This window comes from Piliocolobus tephrosceles, chromosome 4, assembly GCF_002776525.5.
Source record: "Piliocolobus tephrosceles isolate RC106 chromosome 4, ASM277652v3, whole genome shotgun sequence".
NCBI classification, from domain to species: domain Eukaryota; kingdom Metazoa; phylum Chordata; class Mammalia; order Primates; family Cercopithecidae; genus Piliocolobus; species Piliocolobus tephrosceles.
Window position 1 is genome coordinate 142,048,281 of NC_045437.1, and position 26,619 is coordinate 142,074,899.

At 38.7% G+C, this 26,619-nt stretch overlaps 1 protein-coding gene across 1 annotated transcript in view; it reads left to right on the plus strand.

Annotated features, from left to right (window-relative positions):
* HTR4 (5-hydroxytryptamine receptor 4) overlaps nucleotides 1-26,619 on the plus strand; it is a 230,517-nt gene that overhangs the window by 143,369 nt on the left and 60,529 nt on the right. The window contains 2 exon segments of the mRNA XM_023227080.2: nucleotides 23,679-23,804; nucleotides 25,074-25,274. Coding sequence (XP_023082848.2) covers nucleotides 23,679-23,804; nucleotides 25,074-25,274 — 327 coding nt within the window.

A 26,619-nucleotide genomic window follows, 5' to 3' on the forward strand; every position in this document is an offset into this window, starting at 1 on the left:
CCACCACCAGCCCCAGCAAGTGGTGGTGGTGTGATGAGGTCAGCTTTGAAAGATTAAGAAGTCAGTTTTTGTCAAACATCCATTCAAGGTGCTTTCCTGTGCACTACAGATGCAGACCCACTTGGATACAAAGTGAATGAAATTAATCTTTTTGAATCTGAGTTTCTTTATCTGAAAGTATCACTTATAATAGTAATTCTAACCTCCCTGAATTATGTGGATTAAATAGGAACCATAAAGGAAGCTTTTGATAACTGAAGGCTGCATTCAGATGTTCATTTTTAAAATCTGTCGTGTGTGTGTATATGTGTGCGTGTGTGTGTGTGTGTGTGTGTGAGAGAGAGAGAGAGAGAGAGCCTTTACAGCATATTTGCCCTTTTATCAGGTGTTTTCAGATGTTTTTTTCCATTGCTGATTAGCCTAACAGTCTTGGGTGAATAGCAATGCATTTTCTCACCCAACCATTTGCTGTCCTGTCTGTAGCTGAACAGGGAGGCTGATCGTCAAGTGCTGGTTTTTATAAAGAAATATTTAGCACCACAAACTTTGCTACAGCAGCTTTTTCAATAAAAATCCTTTCCCTTACTTTGTGTTGATTATTCTGATCATTGTCTCTTGGTGGGCAGAGAGTTAATGTGCTTTGCCCTCCTGCAGGAAGAGGACCAATGATGCAACTATAACAGTCAGCCTATGTTTCTCTCTTTTAAATTAGCAAAATTCACCCCATCGCTTGGCTGTTTAGCTGGTCTGAGAACTGGTAATTTTTCTCTAAATATCTGGTACACTTAGCGAAGTATTCCATCATTCCTGGTTCTGTTTATTTCAGAGTGGTAAGAGACCCATGTAGACCCAGGCAGACCATTAGTCTACTAGATAAAGGAATAGCCTCTGTCACTAACCTGCACTCCTCTAACTTTTGCTTCCAACACTCTGGTGTTAGGGAACTCACTATATTGTAAGGCTTTGCAGGGCAGCTCTGGTGATTAGGGCAGGGATGAGGAGTAGCAACACAAATGCCAGAATGCCTTCCCTAGACCCAGGAGGTCAACCACTGCTCACGCCACTGCCTCTGGTGCTCATTATGTTGTTCATTGTTCTCTCCTTCTCGATACATTGTAGATTTGCACTCCCCATCCTCCTTATGGTTGGGTGAGTCTTTCTCAAAGGAGTTATCAGATGGTTTTTTAAGAGGCAAACATTTCTATTCATCTGTATTCCAGATTATGATTTTACTGTTAGATTATCTTCATAATTATACCATTGGTGATTAAATTAAAATATTATTACATTCATCTATCACAGGGATTAAGATATCTGGTTCTGGACTATCTACCAGCCATGTGACCTTGGACACATCAGTTCAAGTCTCTGAGCCTCAGTTGCTTCATCTGTAAATTGGATATAGTCGTAATATCTATATCCATAGGCTATAGATATGATGTTGTGATGTTGTGATGATAAAAATCAGTTAATGCCTACAAAACATTTTCTGGCATATAGTAGCACTCAGATAATGAGTATCACTGTTCTTTATTCTGTTATTATTAAAACAATGAAACTGACAAGGCCTGAAGGCTTGGAAAGCTGCCACAGTCAACCCTAAGGGGATACCCTTATTATATTACATTACATTACATTGCATATTAGAGACCACCATTTGTTTTCAAGCTAACCACAAAATTAATTTTCTTATCTCAGCAGTTTCTAGCACATAAAAACATTTCTACTTTAAGAATTATTCTGAGAAAGGACAAAACACACACTCACATGAACACAACAAAATTCCACAAACTTGATTTGTAAATGTTGTCAAATTAGATATTTATGGGATAATGAAGTACAGCTTTTTATGGAAGATGTGTTAAAAGTCCTTCAGGACTTTGAGAAAAGCTTGAAGCTGGAGCATAGCTTTCTAATTTTCTTGATAGGGAAGTAGTGTGTCACCTCTGCACCTGTGCTGCTCTCTCCAACCTTTGACATTCACTGAGCTTTAACTGCACGTATCCAGGACTGATAAATTAGGAACACTCCAGTGCATTCATTTAGACAAGACACCTGAAGTGTGTCTTGTCTATCAAAACAGCCTAGCTCTTGAAAGTAATATTTTTCTAGGCCAGTAATTCTCAATCACGCCAGATCAACTGCTACTCTCTTTTTAAAAACAAAAATCTTGTAATACCCCTTTGCAATACTGAAATGAAATGCATGAGTAATCTAACGTATCTACACACAATGAACAATTATCAGTATAATGCCTTAACTGAAATATAAAGAAGCAACAAAAGGAGAGTAATTTTGATAAAATAACATACATTTCATTGTATAAATGCTCAGGCTCATCTACAACAGAAACCTAATAAAGTAGTCAGATATGTGCATTTGTACATTAAGTCACCACCATGGATGCGACAACTACCAACAAAGTCTAACACAGACATGTTGTATGTAGGTGACAGGGTGAATATTTGTTCTGAACAAAATGAAAGCATACCCTTCCCTTCATTCAGTGTATGGAAATTACCATGCAAAATTCTTTTTATCTATAAGTAAAAGGAGTTATGTTCTAGATTAGATAATTACAAATAAATTTTTCACTTACACAAGTGGCTGGTAGGATGTTCTAAAATCATGAAGAATGTGGCCTGTGGAATGATAATTTTCTTATGAAGGATTGTCCCTCATGTTGTAATGTGTCACCTGTCCTTCCTCTAGATTTGTGTTGTGCTCCCCAATCATAACTACAACCCAGTATCCCAAAAATATCTCAAACATCCCTTAGGAGGTGGCGCCACTTCCACCAGTAACCAGGTTCTAGATAGGTTGACTGGTATCGATAAAAGGAAAATATTTTTAAATTACTGAGACCACCCTAAACAAAACAAAACAAAACAAAACAAAACAAAAACAAAAACAAAAATGCACACACACACACATAAACAACACAAACAAATACTCTTTCCCCTTCTCTTTTATACACCAGACAGGTCAAAATGCAAATCTAATCATATCACCCCCAGTGCCAACCTTCTTAAAACAATCACTGAATTGATGATGATACCTAAATACTTAGTACAACTTCCAACCCCCTCCTGATGTGACCCTTGCTGGCCGCATCTGACATGGGGCATCCCCTCACTCTCTGCGCGCCAGTGATCTTTGTCTCCTTTCAGTTGCTTGACTAAGTTATGTATCTCTCACGGCTGCACTTCCAGCCTCAGTCCCCAATGTTTTCTGCCTTTTCTCTGTCAACTTCTATTCCTCTTTTAAGTTGCAGCTCAATTATCATCTCCTCAAGAAAGTGTTTTCTGTTCTCCCATCAAGGTCAATGATAACTTGTGTACGTCCTCTAATAATATCCACCATAGCTGTAATTGTATGTATATGCAGTTACTGGATTCATGTCTGTCTCCTTCAGTAGCCTCTGAGCTCCCTGAGGGAAGGAACTGTGCCTGCTTCCTCTTCTCAGTGCCTGAAATAGAGTGGACTATCAAACACTCTGCTGAGTGCATCTACATATGATTGAGTTGGTGAAGGAATGGTTGAATGAGCAAATGGACAAACATATGCCTACATCTAACCTGACATTCCTTGACCAAGCCTCTTGTTGAGTCAGTGAGTTTGTTTGTTTTCTGCTTGGAGCAGGGGTCACACCCAGCTGCTTGGAGAAATTAATACTCTTGTGTATAACCTATTTGGCAAGAACAGTACATTATCCTTCTAGTGCAAAGTGAGAAGACTTGTGAGTTGGCCAGAGTGCAAAAGATGGGATTGACAGGTGAGGGAGAAGTCTTTCCTTATCCTTTAGTTAAACAAGTAACCCATAAGCATACAAATTCATGTAGTTTAAAATTCTAGTAATACTCCGAATGAAGAAGTCTCCCATCATCTTCAATTCCCTGCCCGAAATATTTATGATTAACAATTGGGTGTGCATTCTTATGGCCATGACCTCTGGATCTACTTATATTGAATGTGTGTATATGTATGCATACATATGCATATCTGTCTCCCTCTTCTTCTCAGTTTTTATTTTATTCAAACTCCTATGATATGTTAAGTATATTGATGTATGATTATTTTATCAACTCACATATCTTGGATACATTATATTATTTTATTGTAAGTGTAACACAACTTCTGTACAATAAAATAATAAAATAAATATAATACACTTACATACAGTAAAATAAAATGTATTTTAAAATAAGATTTTTTAAATTAAAAAAAATCATTTAAAAATTATTTTAAGTTCCAGGATACATGCACAGGATATGCAGGTTTATTACATAGGTAAACATGTGCCATGGTGGTTTGCTACACCTTTCAACCCATCACGTAGGTGTTAAGCCTCACATGCATTAGCTATTTAGCCTGATACTCCCTTTCTCCATGCCCCCAAACAGACCCCAGTCTGTGTTGCTCCCCTCCGTGTGTCCACGTGTTCTCATTGTTCAGTTCCCACTTATAAGTGAGAACATGCAGTATTTGGTTTTCTGTTCCTGTGTTAATGGCTTCCAGCTCTATTTTAGATATAACAAAAGGTACTAAAAAAAAAAAAAAAATGAAGGAACACCTGTATGTCCATGGCCCAGCTTAAGATATAAAATATTACAAATATAACTGAACTTTCTGCTGATTAAATATCATCCTGATGAAAATCAAACCTCCTTCTGACTAAAAAAAAACTCTTTCTCTGTCTTCTGACCCTACAACTACTTCCCTGGTTTCATTGTTTATCCGTGGCTGTATACTTTTTATTTTATGTATATGATCCCTTCTCATTGTTTTTAACACTTGCATAGTATTTTTTAAGGGTATCAGCGTGCCATGATTTATTGAATCACTTACAGATTTGTGAAGATTTGTACCATTTCCAAGTGTTCATTTTTACAAAAAACTACAGCAACACATAACCTTCTGCATGCATCTTTGGACACCTAAGCCAGTGTTGGGGCATTTCCCTGGAATAGATATGTAGAAAATGTGCATTCAAAAGTTTCAAACATACTGCCAAATCAGCATCCAAAAAGCTTTACTAATGTGTCCTCTCACAACCAGTCCTGAGAGTATGCTTTCAGCACATCCTCATCAGTTCAAAAAATTAGCAATTTAACGTTTTTTGAGTCTGATGGGTAGAAATTGTATCTCATTGTTTGAAGTTACATTTTCCTGGCTACTTACAAATGTGTGCATCTTTAGTTAAGCTCATGGACAATTTGTAAAAAGAAGAGTGATTCTACAATATATAATTCATTATCACATGCTCTATAAGGACAGGGGCCTTATCTGTCTCACTGTCAACTATAGCTCCATGGCCAAGCATGGTAAATAAGTAATAAATATTGATTGATTTATAGATTAGTTAATTATCAGACCCTATTTATACTTTAAAAAATTCTCTAAAGGGATAAGATAATCTAAACTAAAAATAATCAGTGTAAAAAATTAAAATTGTAATGCTTATGGGAGAACAAAAAATGGGGATTAGGGTGGTCAGAAATCCTAAACTTTGAAATAGAAACAGTTTAACTGAGTTTTGAAAACAAAACAAATAATGGAACTGGAGAGGACAGACTTATGATCTCTATTGAATGTAACATATATAAAGTCTTGAGGAAAAGGTAGAGTATTTTATTTACAAGTAGATGATTGAAGTATCTGAAGGCAGTACTTTGGATAAAGTGGATAAATAACCACATGTTATAGTAGCAGGTGATACAACCGTATTTCCAAGATAGTCTACAATGGCACCATTCAATGCTTATCTTGTATCTGTTAAGTACCTATTATGGGCCAAGAAAACTGACAAAGCCTCTGCTTTCATGGCACTTATCTATTGGTGGGGGACAGTTAATAGACATTAAAAAGCAAAGAAATATACAATATGTTAGATAAATACCATCAGAAAAATACAGCAGCATAGTGAATCTGAGAATGACAAAATATGCTACATTCATTAGAATAGTCAGGAAAGTGCTCTTTGATGGGGTTACCTTTGAGCAGAGACCTAAGTGCAGACAAAAAGGGAACTTAGTGGATATTTGGAAGTGAATATTCTAGGAAGAAAATACAACAGGTGCACAGGTCAGAGTGCACTTGACATATTGGAGAAATACAGAGGAGGTGCTTGTGCCTGGAGCAGAGGGAGGAGAAGAACTGGTGAAAGTTGAGACCAAAGAAGCAGCTGGTGCCAGGTTCCTTATATCCTGGTATATTCTACCAAGTCATAGTGGAAACTTGGGATGTTTTGCATGAGCTGGGAAGCCATTGAATAATTTTGGGAAATATACATTGTCTGCCTTTGATTTCAGAGATATAACTCTAGCTTTTGTGTAGAGCATAGGCCTTAAGGGCAGGAAATTGAAGACAAGATTTTACTGCAAGAAATAAACTTGTAAGAAGTAAATTAGAGATAATAGTGGCTTGCACCAATATCAGTGGCACCACTGATGAGAAGTGGTTAGATTCAGGACAAAGCTGTAAGCTCCAAAACATCCACAGAAGAGGAGAAGATGCTCTGTTAAAAGAAAAAAATTATTAAAGTTATTCTTTCTTTGTAGCAGCTTCAGATGGATGGGCAAAAGCTAAGAAAATTTCTTCTCTTAAGCACCACACCACAGTTTACAGCTATATTTGCAATTAAAAACTTCTTAAAATGAAGTATGCCAATTAGTAAGTTTAATAACTTGTTAGAGGAACAATACATGCAGATTTAATATAATTATCAAATTAATTTTATGCACAAAGCCAGACATAGGCAATGCATTTTGAAAAAAAATTTTTTTTTGTGGATTAGCAATGTAATACACATTTGATGGGAAATATTGGGAAAAGGTAAAAAAAAGTATGAAGAAATAATTCAGATTTTTTTAGATTAATATCACCTAGAGATAACCATTTTGGATGTAGATAATATTAATATATGGAATCATATGTAATAAATACAGGTATGTTACATATATGAATATTAGGTACCATGTATGTACCATTTACCTATACATATATATGTTTGTATATGTAAGGATGTAACCTGTACATATATATGTTTGTATATGTAAGGATGTATGTGTATGTATATCAAATACATATACCAGATTTGCATTTCAATATTACTTTACAACATTCAGATGTACGAAATGCCACATTTCTTTTAATCTCTAAATTAGTTAACTTTTCCGTGAGCTCCTCAAGCTGGGTCTCAATGGTAAATTCAATCTCAGACATTTTGTGGACCTCTTCCTCTTTCTAGGTTAAGCTGCACCTTTTGTTTTTCACTTTGTCCTGGTCACCACCACCTCCACAGATCCCTTGAAGGCAGGAGGCTCTGTTGCTTCCCTGTCAAGCTTGACACTGGAGTCTTCAATCCTTGTAGTTGTACAAATATTAGTTATTTTCTTGGGATGGAGGAAGAAGGTAATTGCTCATTTCTTCTAGTATTTTTGTAATTTTTTAAAAAAGGTCATAAGTTAATCTTTCACTGTAGTATCTGGGCCCATATATATTTTTTATAAAGGTTGAGCTTGTGCTTTACTGTTTTATACGTGCTTTTAACTTCAGATGGTATTTAGGAGAAATGTCCCATCATTAAATGTTTTAAACCTGAATTTCAATGGCTGTGTGTTAATAAATTGTTTATATAACCATTACCCAAATATAGACATTTAGATGTTTCACGTTTTCCAGTTATGAACAACATGGTTGTGAGTAATAATGTACAGAAATCTTTGTGAACAGCTATAATGATTTCTTTCTTTTGGAATTTTTGGAGCATGAATTTTTTTTTTTTTTTTTTTTTTTTGAGACGCAGTCTCGCTCTGCCGCCCAGGCTGGAGTGCAGTGGCTGGGTCTCAGCTCACTGCAAGTGGAGCATGAATGTTTTTAAGGCTTTTTAAACATTTGTCACAAGCATCATGCGGATATACATTGACATGGTACTGCAATACAGTTCTTCGGTTTGCCAGGTTGGAATGCCACAGCCAGTATTTCCAAATGAGCCTACTTTACATGATTCTGTCTTTGGCTCTAGGGATGACTAGTAACCAGGTGCAGGGGGAGAAGTAGTGGGTAGAGGGTCTAATCAAGTTAGAGAATCTGAACTTCAATCTGTCTATCTCTGGGCAACCCCACCATTATTCTCCACCTGCCTCTCCCATCTCCTTCACTCCCTCGCCTTCTCTTATATGTTGGGTGCATGGCAGGGCATGTAGGTGTGAGTGTATACATGTTGGTTGTGGAATAGAAATGCAGAGCCTTTCTCTTCAAAATCCTTATGCCCCATCAAGATACTGGATACTCCCTGCTTCTCTTATGCTTATGCCAGCCTCAAATCCTCCCAAATTCTTACCCCTCACATTCGTTTACCACCTTATAAACTCCGTCTCCACTCCTATGAGCTTCCAGCACCTTTATTTCTTCTCTGCTATATTAAATTTTGTTTTCTACCAGTTATGTCTGGAAAAACTCCAGTGTATTCTTACTCATTACCTCTTTTCTCTGGCCTCTATTTATACTTGTAATTTCAACAGCCCCCAGCTGTCATAATGATCAGTCATTGATCAGGCTGAGTTTCTTGCTACATTGTGAGCTAGAAGACAGGACCAATGTCAATGTCAATGTCATTTATGTCTGTTTGAAATGAACACAAAAGATGAATATTAATAGCTAGGATTCAGAGAACAGACACTACATACCAAACAATATTGCAATATTGTAAGTGTTTTAGATTTATTAATCATTTTTTGGGGGGCGGAGTCTCACTCTGTTGCCCAGGCTGGAGTGCAGTGGTGTGATATCGGCTCACTGCAACCTCTGCCTCCTGGGTTCAAGTGATTCTCCTCCTTCTAGCTCCCTAGTAGCTGGGATTACAGGTGCCCACCACCATGCCTGGCTACTTTTTGTATTTTTAACAGAGACGGGGTTTCACCACATTGGCCAGGCTGGTCTTGAACTCCTGACTTTATGATCCGCCTGCCTCGGCCTCCCAAAGTGCTGGGATTACAGGTGTGAGTTACCGCACTGGACCCAATTTATTAATCTTTATAACAACTTCGGTGCCCGAGACATGACTAGAACATAGAATTAAAAGTATTATTAGCCTACAGAGTACAACGTGGGAAAGGCTCCTGATATTCTCTGGAGAAACTTGTTAACCCTTTAGAGGTTTGTATGTGATGTTAACAGCTATAACTTGTAATTCAAAGAGAGGATTGCTGACCCAAATGCACCTGTCTGGGGGAGTGGTTTAGACACAGGATTAACAGAACTATTGAGCTGAATAAAAGGGGAAATCCCATTGTGTTTATCACTACTTTAAACTTCTTTCAAGCAAGGGCTACCTTGTGTATCTTTTTACTTGTCTAACATTTATTTGTTGTACCAGGCACTGTTGATGCCAAAATCAGTAAGTTAGTGTGGTTGGGAGTCACATATCTTTAAATAACAATTAAATATAGGTGATAAAAGCTATGATATGTAATTATAGGGTACAATGGAAGCATATATGACAGGGACAGTGTTGAGGTCAGGATGGCTTCCCAGACAATAAGATATTTAAGCTGGGTGCTGAAGGACATGCGAGAGCTTGCCAGGTAAAGAATGGGAAGGAAAGGAAGGAGTTTAACAAGTGTTTCTCATCTCACTGAGTGGGAATTCGGGCACTTCATTTAGTGTTGGTTATGGAGCAGTGTCACAAATAAAGATAGAGAGGTAAGTAGGGACCAGGTTAAACCAGGTCAAGATGTGCTATTTTATCAAAATTGCAATGGGAAGACATTATAAGATTTTGAACAAGAGGGAGAAATTAGCTAGTTTCTTTTCAGGGAAAAACATATCTTGACTTCAGTATTGAGAGTGTTGGGAAAGAGTAATTGCCAAGGCAGAATAACTAATTAAGAAGTAGCTCATTCATTCATTCATTCATTCATTCAGTCAGTCATTCCATAGATACATTTGTCCCTTGGTATCCACAGGGGATTGGTCCCAGGACTTCTCTGGGGTACCAGAGTCTAAGGATGCTCAAGTACCTGATATAGAATGGTGTAGTATTTGCATTTAACTTAAGCATATCCTTTCATATACTTTAACAAGGTTACTTAACAACACCTAATGCAGTGGTAAATACTATGCAAATAGTTGTTATATGTATTGTTTATATAATAATGACAAGAAAATAGTCTGTACATGCTTAATACAGGGACTATTTTTTAAAGAATATTTATGATTCACAGTTGGTTGAATCTACGGATGTGGAACCCACAGACACAGAGAACCAACTGTACTTTCACAGCACTACTATGTGCTAGGTACTGTAACAGTACCTAAAAGGTACTGGAAAATACTTCAGTAAACATAACAGCCCAAGTTCTTGCTTTCAGTGATTTTACATTCAAGTTATTCTAGTGTGTGTGGGAGCATAAAAGGTAACAGCTGTGAAAATCAATAATGTAAGTCAAGAGAATAGAGAGTGAGGGAAGATTCTTTTTTAAATAAGTCCTCTCTGCAGAGATGAATCTGAGCAGACACCTGAATGAAGTGAAAGGTGAGCTTCTCTGGTCACTTGGATAGAGAGAGCCAGATGGTGGTAGCATCAGGTGAGAGGTGGATGGTGGAGGTGGATGCACAATTGGTACCATCTGGGAACAATGTGGAAGTCAGGAAGTTTCCTTAGTGGGAACAGTGCGGGAAAGAGAGTGGTGAGAGTCAAGATGGTGGAAGTAGCCAGTGACCAGCTTTGTAAATTCACGTAGGTCACGGTGAGGGCTCTGGGTTTACTCCTAGTGAGATGACAAGCCATCTTAACGGCAATGAGTATGGAAGTGATATGTTTCGATCACAATATTTTTCAAAGCTCATCCTGTCTAGTGGGTGAAGAGTGGATTGTATGTGAGAAATGATGGCAGCAGGGATACCAGTTGAGAGGCCTTTGCAGTCACCAAGTGAAGCATGATGTAGTAGGAACTAGAATGGTTTAACAATGAGTGGCTGGTAAAGGGTTGGGATCAGGAAACATTACGAAGGTAGAGCTAACAGGATTTGCTGATGTATTGGAGGTAGAAGAGACAGAGGCTTGGTAAGAATGCCTTCCAAATTTTTAACCTGAGCAACTGGAGAAATAGATTTGCTATGTGTTCAGATGGGAAGCAGGTTTGAGGTTAGGGAAATCAAGAGTTCAATTTTGGACATGTTAAATATAAGCTGTCTAATATACTAAGAATTTGAAGACAAAGACAAAGTCGTCAGTGGGATAGAAGTGGTTGTGATAGGCTAGGTGAAGATGGAAGGAAGCCCTCTCCTAGGGTATTGACAGCAGATTGGAGACAAGTGAAGGGGTTTAAGAGATCTTCAAAGTAGGTAATGACTTAGGTAAAGGAGAAGAGAAAAATGAGCAAGATGCTCAGTTTCTGGCATGGTCAACTGGAAGGGGGTTGCTTTCCACTTAGTGAGAGAATCCAGAGGAATGAATGACTCCCAGTAAATAGGCTCCTTTTAGGCTTTTTTAGGTCTTTGTGTCTTTATGCCATGTTCTTCTTTAGACCAAACATCTCTGGTTACAAAAGAGCAAGGGTCATGAGACTTTTTCATAAAGGGTCATAAATGGAGTGAAGTGTCTCTGTGGGCCATGCAATCGCTCTCGTAATTACTCAGCTCTACTTTCATAGTGTAAACTCAGCTAGAGGAACTACATAAATGATTGAGTGTGGCTGTGTTCCACTAGAATTTTATTTATAAAAACAGACAGCAGGCTGGATTTGGCCCACTGGCCATTGTTTGACTACGCCTGCAACAGCATAAAATTAAGCCGTTTCATCTCTCCCTTGGGCAAAGGATTTTTTGCATTGTCAGAGGCAGAAGTGAGAAGAGAAACCATAGTACTTTGCAACAGCAAACCAAGATCCTGGCAAAATATGGAGAGCTGTATCCATTGGCGATTGGGCCCAGTGACAGAGGCCAGCTGTTGCAAAGGAATGGAGAGCAGGTTACTATCAGAGTACAGGAAAGTTCACTTTTCCTTGAGTGCTTATGCTTAGGGTAAATGATTGATCAAAGCGGAGAGGGCTTATGTGGTCCACATTTTTTCCCTGTGCTGAATTTCTCATAATCACAGGAATAATTTCGAGGAAATGATCAGCTGAATATTGAAAACATGTCATGTGTTTTACCCCAAAAGAAGACATTTCTGTGCCTGGTGAGTGTATTCCTTAACAAGTGTGTGTAAAAAATGTTTTCAACACAAACCAGAGACCCTAGACTGTGCACATATAAAGAAAAAAAAGATCTTGTAAAGAAAAGAAATCTATCTCTGCAACTGTTCGCTCAGTTCCACTTTTGGAAAATGGGTTTTCTTAAAGAGAGACCACCTCTGAGGTCTAATTTACTAGCACTATTATTTGGCCTTTCATTTCCAAGAAGAATGGAATCCTTAGTGGTTAACATGCTGTGCAGCAGTGGGTATCTCCCCAGATGTAGACCTCACCTTGTCTATCTGTCCTGCCTTGGCTTGACATTCAGGCATGGCCTCAGAAAACAGTGCCTTTCGTCCTGAAATCCTTTGTATTCCTTACAGCTTTTAACTCCATTGTACTCTATACAGACAGATCCTCTTTGGGCTTTGAAGTTTGTTTCATGCCCAGTATGTGTGATATTTGAGGTTCTTGAAAAGTCTATTAAGATTTTGCCTCCAGAATTTTACTCTGCATGTTTGCAGTTCAAAACTATCTAACCTTCACCAGCTGTGCACCAACCACCTCCCTACCCTGCTGTCCTTGTCTGTAGGGTTTTCAAAAAAAGTCAAACAGAATTATTTTAGAATTACATAAAAACTCCATTATACATAATTTCCATCCTATAAAATTTATTCCTTTTTTCTCCTAACATTTTCTATAGCCAGCACATTTAACAACACATATTAAGCTGTCATCATCAGTATTTTGAGTCTTAAGTTTCTAGACAAAAAGCAAAACTTTAGCATTTTTTTTAAAGGAAATATATTCACTTCTAAGTGAGCATGTTTAAAATTTAGCAGGAGAAATACTGGACTTGCAATAAAAATGTGTGGGTTTAAATCCCAGCTTCACCACTTAATAGTTACAAAACATTGTGTCTCTTAACCATGCTGAGCTCCAGCCTCTTCTGAAAAAGGGACATTATGATATTACATCACATGATAATGATAATTGTGAAGATTGAATTAGCCAACATGAAAAATCTTCCAGGTGCATTGTTTGCCATATGGTAGGTGCTCAGTATATCAGTGTCAAAATCAACTCACTTCCAAGGAAGACATTTCAAAGTGAGAAGCAGAAGAAAATAATTTGCAAAGATAGAATGGAGGTTAAGATTAAGGGCATCCCTTGTAAGGTTCTAGGTCAGTGGTCCTCAAAGTGTGGTCCTGAGACCAGCATCGACGTCAGCATTACCTGGGAACTTACTAAAAATGCAAAATTTTGGTCTTCACCCCAGATGCATTAAATTAGAAAGTGTGGGTGGGTTCAGCAGTCTGTGTTTAACCAAGCCCTCCAGATGATCCTAGTGTTTGCTGGTGATTTTGAAGCACCACTGCTCGGATGCTTCATATTATGGAACAAGGCTATGCAAACTATCTTATTTAATCCTCATTTAAAAAAAAAAAAAAAGCATTCTGTTAAAAAAAAAAAAAAAAAAAAAAAAGGAAAGAAAAGAAAAAACGTTAACTGGGAGACCTGAGAACTTAGTGCAAGAACCCAAAGTAATGTAAGCCAAATCATAAGAAATATTTTCTCCCTCAGAAAGGATTTCTATTTAATGCAAAAATACAAGATTTCAAATAAGTGTAACATCTAGAACACATTTAGAATATGGAAATAAATGAAGACCACACAGATGAGAACAAACAGAAGCAATTTATTCAGAGCATGATAAAACAAGAGGATCCGCCACCATCCTTGGATTTTAGCAAAGTCTCGAAGACAGGCAGGGGAGTAAAAAAGCTTTGTAAGCGGGGAAAAGAAGGCTTGTGATATCTTCTGATTGGAGGTTGTTGGCACAATGAAGCAGGAGGTGCACTAACAAGCAGTGAGGCTCTTATGTAATTGCTTTGGGGAGCAGCATATTTGGTGTTCTGTTGTTAGTTTTGAGTTGGAAGCAGGTAAGAGGGTTAAAAAAGGGGGAAGCTAGCTCTCAGTCATTGAGCAAGTCCTGATTGTTCTGGGCTGGCTGCCAGAGATTGTCCATTGGAGTTTTATTGTTACACATGGTCTGGCCATTGTCCATTTGTATGTTTAGTCTCTCAAGAAACCTGGGGGGAAAGAGTGCATATATTTAAAGGAAATGATATATACTTTAAAACGATTACATAGTATTGCTCAGGTTATTTGTTATAAGGAAAAACAACATATTCATGGATTCTGTTATTTCTATTTTAAATAAAGAAGTATTTGAAAAATTAATTTACATAAGTCATATTAGCAATGCAATTATTATCTGAGTTTATCTCTCCTATAGGTTAAACTCAGATTTTGTTCGTGGCCAGTAATACAGGTAATGAAGAAGGCACACACATATAATTACAGATGGTCCCCAACATGATGGTTTAACTTAAGAATTTTTTACTTTACCATGGTTTAAAAGCAATATGCATTCAGTGGAAACTGTACTTCCAATATTGAATTTTGATCTTTTCCCAGGAGAGCAATATGCTGTATGATACCATCTTACCATGCACGGCAGCAGCAGTGAGCTACAACTCTCAATCAGTCAGGTGATCATGAAGGTAAACAACCTATACTCTACAGAGTAATCTGCTGCCAGATGACTGTGCCCAATTCTAGGCCCATGTAAGCTTTCTGAGCACATTTAAGGTAGGCTAGGCTGTCACAATGTTCTGTAGGTTAGGTGCATTAAATGCATTTTCCATTTACAACGTGTTCAACTTACAATGGGTTTACGGGGAGGTAACCCCATCATAAGTCTAGGAACATCTGTACTTGTAATAAATGATGTACACTGTCAAAACAAAAATTGCATTGGGTGAAGTTAAACAGGTAAAGATGACGTTTTTCTTTTCCAAGACTATGGCAATAGGGAGAGAGACCAGAATGCAATCTGACTTCAACTTCACTACAACAAAGGGTAGGAGAGGTTTTAAGAAATGGAGTGGGAGGAAGGGATTACCTAATATGCTACCTAATTAGCCTTACCCAAAGGATAAGTAAACTTTCTCATATCTTCATGACAAGAGATAGTTTTACAACTTGGAACAAAGTGTCCACCTAAATTAGGCTGTTAGCCTCCCACACCCAGTGAGAGATAAGAGCACTATATTTATTGATGATTTCCTTTCAAAGAGATGGCTCCCAGGTTCTTGAGAATGACAGTCCTAGCTTGTAAAACTGTGAGTGTCTTTCATTTACATCTCAAAGTGTTAGAGAAAGAATTTGCAATTACAAATTTTCTAAAGTAAATTCTCTAAGAAAAGGGAGTTCAGAGCCTGGAGTCAGGAAGAAGGCTGTCTAAAGTTTAGTCAAGCTGAGTGGAACGTTAAGGCTCTCTTCGTTAATATTCAATCTTTTATCAGTATAGAAACCACTGGGGACCTTACACTTAAGGTTAATAAAATTCTCACCAGAAAAAAAAATTCAATTTTAGGCAGGCTCTTTTGTAAGTCAGAATGCCCTTGTACTCTTCTCCTAACTGTTGATTGGTAAGAAAATGAAACATTATTTTCTCTAATTTAAATGTAATTCCTTTGCAAAAGACTGTGTAAGCCTGGGCAGAAAGGGTGAAAAAAATACTTGGATAGGGAGTAATGGGATCTTTTGTGGATGTGTTGTGTATATTTTCAAGAATGTTTCTTGTGTACATGACACTCCTAACAGGTGGGAGAGGAGGCACTTACTGCAGAGATCATTGGGGCAATGGTGGAGCCCTCTGGTCTAACAATTTTATTGCAAAGTTTGATACATACAAAGACAAAGAGAAAGAGTACTCTAGTTTCCATTATCTATTATATGTATATTATACATACATATATTCACTTGAAATGTTCCTCTTGGTTTCCAAAATACCACTCTCATCTGATGTCCCCAAAACATCCTGGATAGTCTTTCAGTCTCCTCTGCTGGTTCTACCTTCTCTACTGTACATCTCAGTATTGCCGTTCAATCAATACCCTCGCCCTCTTCTTGGGTGATCACATCCTTCCTCAGTTCTCTAAATCCCGTAGAAATGCTGGCAATTCCAAGTGTGTATCTCCTGTCCAGCCATCCCTTCTGAGCTCCAGACAAACACACCTCCAATGGCCTACTTGACGTCTTCACTTGAATGTCTTATAGGTATCTCACACTTAACGTGTTTCACCCATCTCATTAAATTGTACCAACATTTATTCAGATATGCAATTCTAAAATATGGCTTTTATTTGTGCTTCTTTCCACTCACTCGTGGAATCTGTTTTTCTTATCTATCTCTTTTCTCCCCAAATAAACCTTTATTCCACCCACTTCTCTCCATCTCCCCAGCCACCATGCTATGTTTAACTACCATCTTCTTTTACCTGGACTCCTGCAGAAACCCCTGGCATATTATCACCCCCCATGTCATTATTCTGCTTGTATCACTTCTGTGTCTTCTCACTGATCTTCCAATAGAACATAAACTTCTCCCCAGAGCACAAAAAAGCCCTCAGGGTCTGGCTTCGGACTACTTTTCTGAGCTAATCTCAGATGCTTAATTCCTTGCTCATTTCCCCTGTGATAGTGAACATGAAAAGTCTTTTCTGTCTCAGGGCTTTTGCAGTTGTTCTTCCCTTTGAATGCGATGCACTTATCCTGGTTCCTCTCACGTCCAAATTCTCTGCATACATCAGAACTCAGTTGAATGTCACCTCCAGTGTTCCCCAACCACCTAACATTTTCTTCTAAGCCAGCGTGTTTTCTATCATAATGTCATGTTTACGCCTTTTATACTTTGCTGCTCCACCTGTGACTCAGGAACCAGCAGCATCAGCAATGCCTAGGGTCTGTGAGAATTGCAGAATCCCAGATCCTGCCTCAGACCTAAAAACAAATCAGAATCTGTGTTTTGTCAAGATCCTTAGTGGATTAATATAAACATTAACATTTGGGAAATGAAACTCAGAAGAACTGACCACAAACTGTATTTATTTCTTTAATTGTGCATTTGCTTATGTCTGTTTCCATCCATACTGCGAACCCCATGAGGTCAGGAACTCTGTCCATTTTCTTTACTATTGAATCTAGTACTCAGCCCAGTGCTTGGTATATAGTTGGCACTCAATTCATATTTGATGAATGATAAATTTAATCTACCTTTCTCAATTGATCCATGAAGAAACTGAAGCTCAGAAAAGTCAAGTGAATTTTTTGAAGTCATACAGCTGTTTATGAACAAAACCAGTTCAAAAAAACCCACAAAAAGTAACAACAAAGGCCTGGCACGGTGGCTCATGACTATAATCCCAGCACTTTGGGAGGCTGAGATGGGTGGATCACCTGAGGTCTGGAGTTCAAGACCAGCCTGACCCACGTGGCAAAACCCTGTCTCAACTAAAAATACAAAAATTATCCGAGGGTGGTGGCGGATGCCTGTAATCCCAGATACTTGGGAGGCTGAGGCAGGAGAATCACTTGAACCCAGCAGGTGGAGGTTGCAGTGAGCTGAGATCGTGCCACTGTACTCTAGCTTGGGGGACAGGGCAAGGCTCTGTCTCGAAAATAAATAAATAAGGCCAGGTGCAGTGGCTCATGCCTGAATCCCAGCACTTTGGGAGGCCGAGGCAGGCAGATCACAAGGTCAGGAGATCGAGAACATCCTGGCAAACATGGTGAAATCAGTCTATACTAAAATATTACAAAAAAAAAAAAAATTAGCTGGGCTTGGGGGCGGGTGCCTGTAGTCCCAACTACTCAGGTGGCTGAGGGAGGAGAATGGCATGAATCCAAGAAGTGGAGCTTGCAGTGAGCCTAGATTGTTCCACTGCAGTCCAGCCTGGGCGACAGAGCAAAACTCCATCTCAAAAAAAAAAACACACACACACACACAAAACAAAAAACAACAACAACAAAATAAATAAATAAATAACAATAAAAAATGTTCTTGACTCTCCAGAAAGTATAAGAGAGTGTGTGTGTGTGACAAAGTATAACCTAAGATTTCCTTTGCTATTTTCTCTATCATTATTAATAACAATAATCACTTATTTATCATACTTTATCATTCACAGTCCATTTTCACATATACTAACCTATGTGGAAATTTACCCAGAATTTGTGTCTTTATATTTTCTTTCATTAAGAGCAAAGAAAATGGCAAACACAGTCCACAAGTTTGTGGAGTTTATTAATGGATCAAAAGATCACGGAGAAAGCAAAAAAGAAGAGAAAGTAAAATTTCTCATAAGAATAGCTGTCGATGAACCAATTTAGTGGAATGGACAGCTCTTCAGCCAGATGAAAGCTATCCAGTTGTGGTTGACAGGATTGCTTGAGGGTGTCAGAGGCAACCCAAGGACCTAACATGAATTTTGCAGAAGTGGTTTGGAATTTATTTTAATTGTCATTACTGGACTTACTTTTAGTTCAATGGACAGTTCTACGTAATTAAAAAAGCTTCTTCTATGCTTAAATTTTGCTCGTCACTCTTAGTTTAAAGTTAAGCTATTTCTAACTCCTAATTGGCATGCCACAAATGAACCATTACTTTGAACTTGGTGCTCTCTAACCCTGACATTCCCGTTTGGTTCAAAATGTACCTTCCCTGGAGCCAGAGATGTTCATCCCAGATGCTCTGAGTCTGTTTTCTTCTTTTACAAGAGGAAAGACAGTACAAGAGAGATTATTCTAATGGTGGTGGTGGTGTTGATGGAGAATTCATATTATAAGGATATGTTTACATCATAGGCCATAGACAAAAAAGCGACGTAAAATAGCCAGGCAAGCCTGCCCCCAGTACAGGAGCCCTGTACAGTATCTTGATATGTGGTCATCCAGGAATTCTTTTGTTATATAATACTAAAATATAGATAACAAAATTTATCATTAATATATGCAATAAGCATTTTAAGAATATAATTTAGTGATATTAAGCCCCAAAAGATAATGAGATCATGTCCTTTGCAGCAACGTCGATGGAGCTGGAGGCCATTGTCCTAAGAAAACTAACAGAGGAACAGAAAATCAAATTCAGCATGTTCTTACTTACAAGTGGGAGCTAAACACTGAGTACATTATAGACACAAAGAAGGGAACAACAGACGCTGCGACCTACTTGAGAGTGGAAGGTGGGAGGAGGGTGAGGATCAAGAAACTATCTATCAACAATGCTTATTACATGGGTGATGAAATAATCTGTACACCAAACCCCCCGTATAACAAACCTGCACATGTACCCCTGGATCTAAAATAAAAAGCTAAAAAAAGAACATTCATAATGGTGTGCAACCATTACAACTATCCACTTCCAGAACTTTTTCATCATTCCAAACACTCTATACTTCTTAAATAATAACTCCGCATTCCCCTGTGTTCCCAGTTCCTGATAACTACTTTTCTATTTTCTTTCCCTATGAATTTGCCGAGTCTAGAATGCTCATGTATGTGGAATCACAATACTTCTCCTTTTGTGTGTGGTTTATTTCAGTTATTTATTTGTTTCATTTATTTTTAAGGTTCATCCACGTGGTAGCATGTATCAAAACTTCATTCCTGGCCGGGCATGGTGGCTCGTGCCTGTAATCCCAGCACTTTGGGAGGCTGAGGCGGGCGGATCACCTGAGGTCGGAAATTCGAGACCAGCCTGACCAACATGGAGAAACCCCGTCTCTACTAAAAATACAAAATTAGCCAGGCATGGTGGCATACTCTTGTAATCCCAGGTGCTTGGAAACCTGAGGCAGAAGAATCGCTTGAACCTGGGAGGTAGAGGTTGCGGTGAGCCAAGATCGCGCCATTGCACTCCAGCCTGGGCAACAAGAGTGAAACTCCATCTCAAAAACAACAACAACAACAACAACAAAAACTTTGTTCTTTTTTACAGAGAAATAAAATTTTGTAGTATGTATATACCACATTCTATTTATTCACTTATTTATTAATGGAAACTTGGGCTGTGTTCACCTTTGGGCTCTTGTGAATAATGCTGCTATAGACCGTCGGTATACAAGTGTCTGTTTGTATCCCCGCTTTCAATTCTTTTGGGTGCACACCTGGGATTGAATTGCGGGATCACATAGGCATTCTATATTTAACCTTTAGAGAAACCATCAAACTTGTTTTTCACAGTGGCTGTAGCATTTTACATTCCCACCAGCAGTGCACAAGTGTTTCCTTTTCCCCACATTCACACCAACACTTGTTATTTTTTGTTGGAAAATTGCTGGAAGCCTCTTATTAACCAGTACGAAATCTTGCCTACCTGTCAGTGACTCTAATTCATTACACATCAGAGTCATTTGGGAGCTTTTAAAAATTTCTCTATCCAAGTTGCAATCCAGACCAATTAAATCAGCACCTCTGAGGGTGGATTCCCAGAATCAGCATTTTTTTAAGGCTCCTCAGGTAACTTAAATATGCAGGTAAGGCTGGGAACCACTGCTTAAAGTTCACCCACTCTTCTTAGCCTCCCAATCTGTGATAACCTTATCATTGAGCTTTCTCTGACATCCTTTATTAAATAGCCAGCCTGCAATCCCCCATGGGCCATCCAGTCCTCCTTACCCTCCTAGATTTTTTTTTTTTTTGCCATGGACTGTTACAGTTGACATGTTACATACTGTCTTGTGCATCTGTTTATTGTCTGTTTTGCTCTCTGTTTTTCTTATTGCTGTTTCCCTAGGACATGCAACAATGCCTAACACAGATTAAGTGCTCAGAAATTGTTGAATGACTGGATGTGTAAATCTACTCTCATTTCAAATGGCAGCCCTCAGATAGCTAAAAGTAGCTTTTGCATTTCATCTCTGGGCCTTCTTTTCTCTAGGAGAAATCTCTATACTTTCAACCAGTCTTCAAAGACATTGAATAATAAATATAACCATTATGAGCACAATATATCTCTCTTTCACTGAATCAGCAAGTAATTGAGCACTTACTATGTAAGGCATCATCTACATATGTAATAGTAATTCGTAGTATTTCATGTACATTAATACATACTCTAGACTAGAGATTGTGCCAGACATTGGAGATTGTAGCGAAAAAGATAACCAAAGTCAATCTGTGGAATTGGGGCATAGACAACCGTCAATAACATAAGTCTTTTCAGATAACAGTAAATGCTGTAAGGAAAATGAAAAATGTTTGTTGGCTGTGGTACATTAACTGGAGGTTAAATTTAATCTGAGACCTGAATGACAAGAAGTCAGTCACTGAAGAATCATTCTAGGAACAAGGCACCTCAAATCCAGAGGCCCTGGGGGTGGAGGAGATGAGTTGCAGAGGGGCCGTGAGTCAGAGACTCTGAGAAGGACAGGGAAGAGAACCACCATTACCTCCTCTGTTAGTGCTTTAACTCAACTAACATGATGTAAGATCAAATGAGTTATTGGTGGCCACATTAGCCTATTAAGGTCTTTTTCCTAAGTGTACAGTTTTCCTCATTGAATTAAATCTTCCCTATCTGGTATTTGTATTGTTGGTAGTTAGAACTTAAGTGTAGAAGGGTGATTTAGATGAGCATATCTGGAATTTCTTTTCATCTGAACCCCAGCCAAAACAATCTATCAATCTGCCTATAAAAACATTTCTCAGCTAAATGGAGGGACTTTCTCATTCTCCAACCACTACCAGACTGGTTCCTCATTCCGTTTGGCACCTTGTCTTCTGTGCCAGCTTAACAGAAGTTCTGGACAAGGCCAAAGCCAGGACTTTGCAGGCTGCTTCCATTTGGAGAGGGCATGCATCTTAACTTTCAGATAAAAGAGCTCAGGAAAGACAGAGAATTCTTGATTTTTGGAACCCTGTGTTCTCATTGGTGGGCTCACAGACCAGGCACTAACATGCTCTGACGAGTCAGCTCTTCTTTCTGGGCCCAAGTTTTCCCATATTCAAATGTGGGGTTTGGGTCTAGGACAAATTTGTCCAACCCACAGCCTGTTGGGGCACAGGCAGCCCAGGACAGCTTTTAATGCAGCCCAACACAATTTATAAACTTTCTTAACACATTATGAGATTTTTCTACAATTTTTTTTTTAGCTCATCAGCCATTGTTAGTGTTAGTGTATTTTGTGTGTGGCCCAAGACAATTCTTTTTCTTCCAGTGTGGCCCGGGAAAGCCAAAAGATTGGACACCCCTGGTCTAGGAGTTTTAAGATTCTTTGAAACTTCATTAAAAAGAACATTTTATTATACTTTAAAAGTTTTTTAAATCCATATATCTCCTGAATATTAATCTGCAGATATCAAGCTTTCATTGAAAAGGCATCTTCATTTTCAAGTTAATAAAACAAAATGCTGAGTTTATATGGAGAAGGCAATATTTGTAGACTAAATCAGATGCTGAAATTGACAAGAACACAAATTTGAACTGGGAAAACAATGACATATTATGGGCACTAAAAGAAATGATCAGGGTGGTGAAAGGAGCCATTGAGCTTATTTATTGGCTACTATCTTTCCAACAGACTTCACAGAATCTGAATTCAATTTGTCCAGGTGAACTGATGGAAGAACAACCATCAAACCACAATCTTTTTTCTCTGGGAGAACCTACCTGTAAGCAGAGGCTTCTGCATGGACTGGAATGGGACACTGTAACAAAATGGCTTTGCATTCAAGTCAAGTAACTGTATGAATGCAAAGTAGCTTGCTCAGTAACAACTGGTTCAAGTTGCTACTGAGCAAGCAGTGGGCTCCTTGCTGATGTTCATAGAAGCCAATACTATGGCCCTGGCTTTTGAGGAAAAAAAAAAAAAAAAACGACTTCATTGTAAGTTGATTGGCAAGGAAGCAGGAGGCAAAGCTCAAATCTGTCTCCCTGAGCTGGGGGCTATGGCAAGTTTTATAGGCAGAGGGTAATAAGGTGTGATCTGATTGGATCTTGTGATAAGTTAATGCCAGGAGGTATGATGTGACTGGATTATGCCACAAGGTGATGCTATGGCTCGATATGATTGGATCATGGATCATGCCCTGAGATGTTCACTTCTTTATTTGGTCCCCATGCCTTGGTCCAAGCACTTAGGTTCCACCCTGTGGTTGCATGCTTGGTTCATCTGGGCTTGGTCAGTTTAACTTGCAACCAGGGGGTCCATGGCAACTAAAACACAACTCACCATTTTATACACAAATTTGGACCAGTTTGGGCTACTCCTGCAGTTACAAAGTTACTATCACTCATTCACTCAGCTTTTGCAATCTAGTTGAGTAGGTGCACAAAACAGGAATCAACCACATACGTCTGAATGCTAATTGAACTAAATGCCCTGAAGGAAAGCCACAAGTGCTTGGATGGAAAATAACTTGTTAATTCAGCTCTCTAAGCCTCATATTCCTCTTACATAGGAGCTAACCAGGAAAAAATGTTAAGTGACAAGTTCAAATTTTGGTGTACATTAAATGCATGATAAATATATGTGTCATCAGCTGATGGTGAAGTTACCTTTCTGAAGGTCAATGATGAAAAGATAAATTTTCTTTCCTGTGTCCCAGAGTTTCATTCAATTATTTGTGCTCGTGTGTGTCTTTCAGTTCCAAGGAGGGTTTCGGGTCAGTGGAGAAGGTTGTGCTGCTCACATTTCTCTCGGCGGTTATTCTGATGGCCATCTTGGGGAACCTGCTGGTGATGGTGGCTGTGTGCTGGGACAGGCAGCTCAGGTGAGCAGCAGGAGGGAACCTTTTGAGGAAACATGGGAGTTCTGAGCCATCCCTGGAGAGTTGGGTGTGAACATTTCCATTTTAATTTGTAATTAAGAAAGAAAGCATTGATGGGAACAATATTTTAAAAATAAAAGGAATGATAAAGGGATTGCAATTAATCCTACAACTCTAATACAACCAGTGTAAACACTTCAGTGTATTTCCATCCTGTCATTTTTTTCTTTGTCAAATGTGTTTATAGTTGTGATCACTATATATACAATTGTTGAGAGCACATATAATGTAACCTCCCATTTTATTAATGGTTTAGGGAAGATGTGGCTGACAAGGGACAGATCTAGAAATTAAACCTGTGTTTTTTGGACTTCTACATCATCAGACCCAACCTTGACTGCAATTAGAACCACCTGAAGCACTTTTAAAAACTATCATTGTGGGATATTAGTATGTCTCATGTAGTATTTTGGACATAGTTATATTAAAAAAGTTTTATTTATTGCTAAAATTCAAATCTAATCAGCCATCTTGTATTTTATCTGGTAATCTTTGAGGGGAGAGGTGTTAACTCCCCAGGGTGCCTGAACTAACTGATCTGGAGTGAGACCTCAGCGTCAATATTTATCAAAATGCATCAAATGATTCTAGTGTACAGCCTGGGATGAGAGCCTCTGGGCCATAAAAGGGTATAATGAAGCAGTTCCTCTCTAAGTAAGACATGCACACGTCTAATGATGATGTAAATAAAGTGTAAAAGCGCAATTCTGACCAGTGTTACACATGTGAGTACACAGTAGCCAGTCTACTAGTGTAAAATGGTGGACTGTCTCTACAGTCACAGGGCACACCTTGGGAGAGTTTCCTGAGAATGCCCAACCAAGGACTGATGGGTGGTGGGATTAACTAGGGAACCCTTGGAAGAAAGAGCATCTGCATTGGCCCTCAAAAGGGACCTGTATGTGCAGGGGAACTTAGATTAGCGCAGGGTGGCCAGAAAGGGGAGGAAAAAAGACGTTTTGGTATAAGGTAGGTCTGGAGAAGTTAGGAGAGGCTGGATTATTGCTGGGTCTTCTCAGCCATGTTACAGAAGGGGAAACTGAATCTCACGGAATACGCTAAGCATGTGACTTTTTCTTTCCTCTTTACCACTCCCTTCTTTTCTTCTTTCTTTGTTTCCCTTTTCCCTGTTTTCTCTCTTGATCTCTTCTCCCTCCCCTTTTTCCCTTCATCCCTCCCCCTGCCTCCTCTCTTACATTTTTTCACTCACAGGAAAATAAAAACAAATTATTTCATTGTATCTCTTGCTTTTGCGGATCTGCTGGTTTCGGTGCTGGTGATGCCCTTTGGTGCCATTGAGCTGGTTCAAGACATCTGGATTTATGGGGAGATGTTTTGTCTTGTTCGAACATCTCTGGACGTCCTGCTCACAACAGCATCGATTTTTCACCTGTGCTGCATTTCCCTGGATAGGTAAGGACAGAACAATGTGCACAGTGGAGCTCCATGTTGGAGACAATGACTTGATGGGTATTGGGCAGTGTCTGCCTTTTCTTATTCATTAGAAGAAATTAATCTCAGAGAGGTAAATCTGGTAATTCAGTTATACAGTCACTCTCCAGCCTTTGCAGAGGCCCCCTTTTTAGTCAGGCCCTCTCTGGGGCACTGTAGATGTACGAATTAGTAAGACCTAGGACCTGTGTGCAAGGAGTTTGCAATCTAAATAGCAATAAATGTCAGCAATCAAGTTTACTGTAGAGTTCTAAATTTTATACTAATGGCATGAACAAAATTCCGAAGAAGCTGAGCATCACGAATAAGTACATCTTCCCAGAGGGCAGCAGGGGTGGTTCAGAATGAAAATCCCCTATGTTTGAACATAACCTTTTCTTGAAAATATGTTTCTGTAATAATTTGATACATGTATTTATGTATGTGCATGAATTGTGGAGACTCTTTTCCAGAAAGTTACAGATGATAATAAACTTCCCAATAATTTTATATTTTTCGGACCCAGGTCTAGAATTTCATTCTTGTTGCATAATTTTATTCTCTTTCTTCATATTTGACTTCAAGAGACCTAATGATTTCCATCTTTGCCTCATTTGTCACAGATTTATGTACTTATCACTTGTATCATCACTATTCATTTTCCAATTCCTGCTAATTTACATTTCATCATGAAGGTAGAATGCAATCTAAAGTCAGATGATTACACAAACATCTGCTGTTATCAATGCAGTAGTATCTTAGGGGTTAGCCCTCAGAAAAATGTGGGGTGCAAATCACACGTAATCAGAATTACCAGTGACAATGATTTCTTATTGTCTCTTGAGCAGCCCAACAAACCCAAGTTTTCCTCCAGTCTTGGGATAGATCACTTTTTTAAAATTTATTTTTATTTATTCTTATTTATTTTTTATAGAGACAAGTATCACTATGTTACCCAGGTTGCTCTGGAACTACTGTGCTCAAGTTATCCTCAGACTTCAGCCTCCCAAAGTGCTGGGGTTACAGATGTGAGCTATCGTGCCCAGACAATCACTATTTTTCTGAATTGATGACTAGGAAAAGTAGTTGACTGAAACTAGAGATTGTGGTATATCTAACATACAGACTTTTAAATGCTAACATCACAGTCTTTCCAGAGAATTAATCACACTGTGGGAGGTACTTACAGACTGAAACCAGATGAAGGGACAGCAGGTTCATCTCCTATTTCGTGGAACATATGCGCATTGATTGGAATGGCAGGCATAATGGCCTGCTCTATTTAAATCGCTTTCTCTTTTGCTCTGTCAAGAACATATAGTTGGAT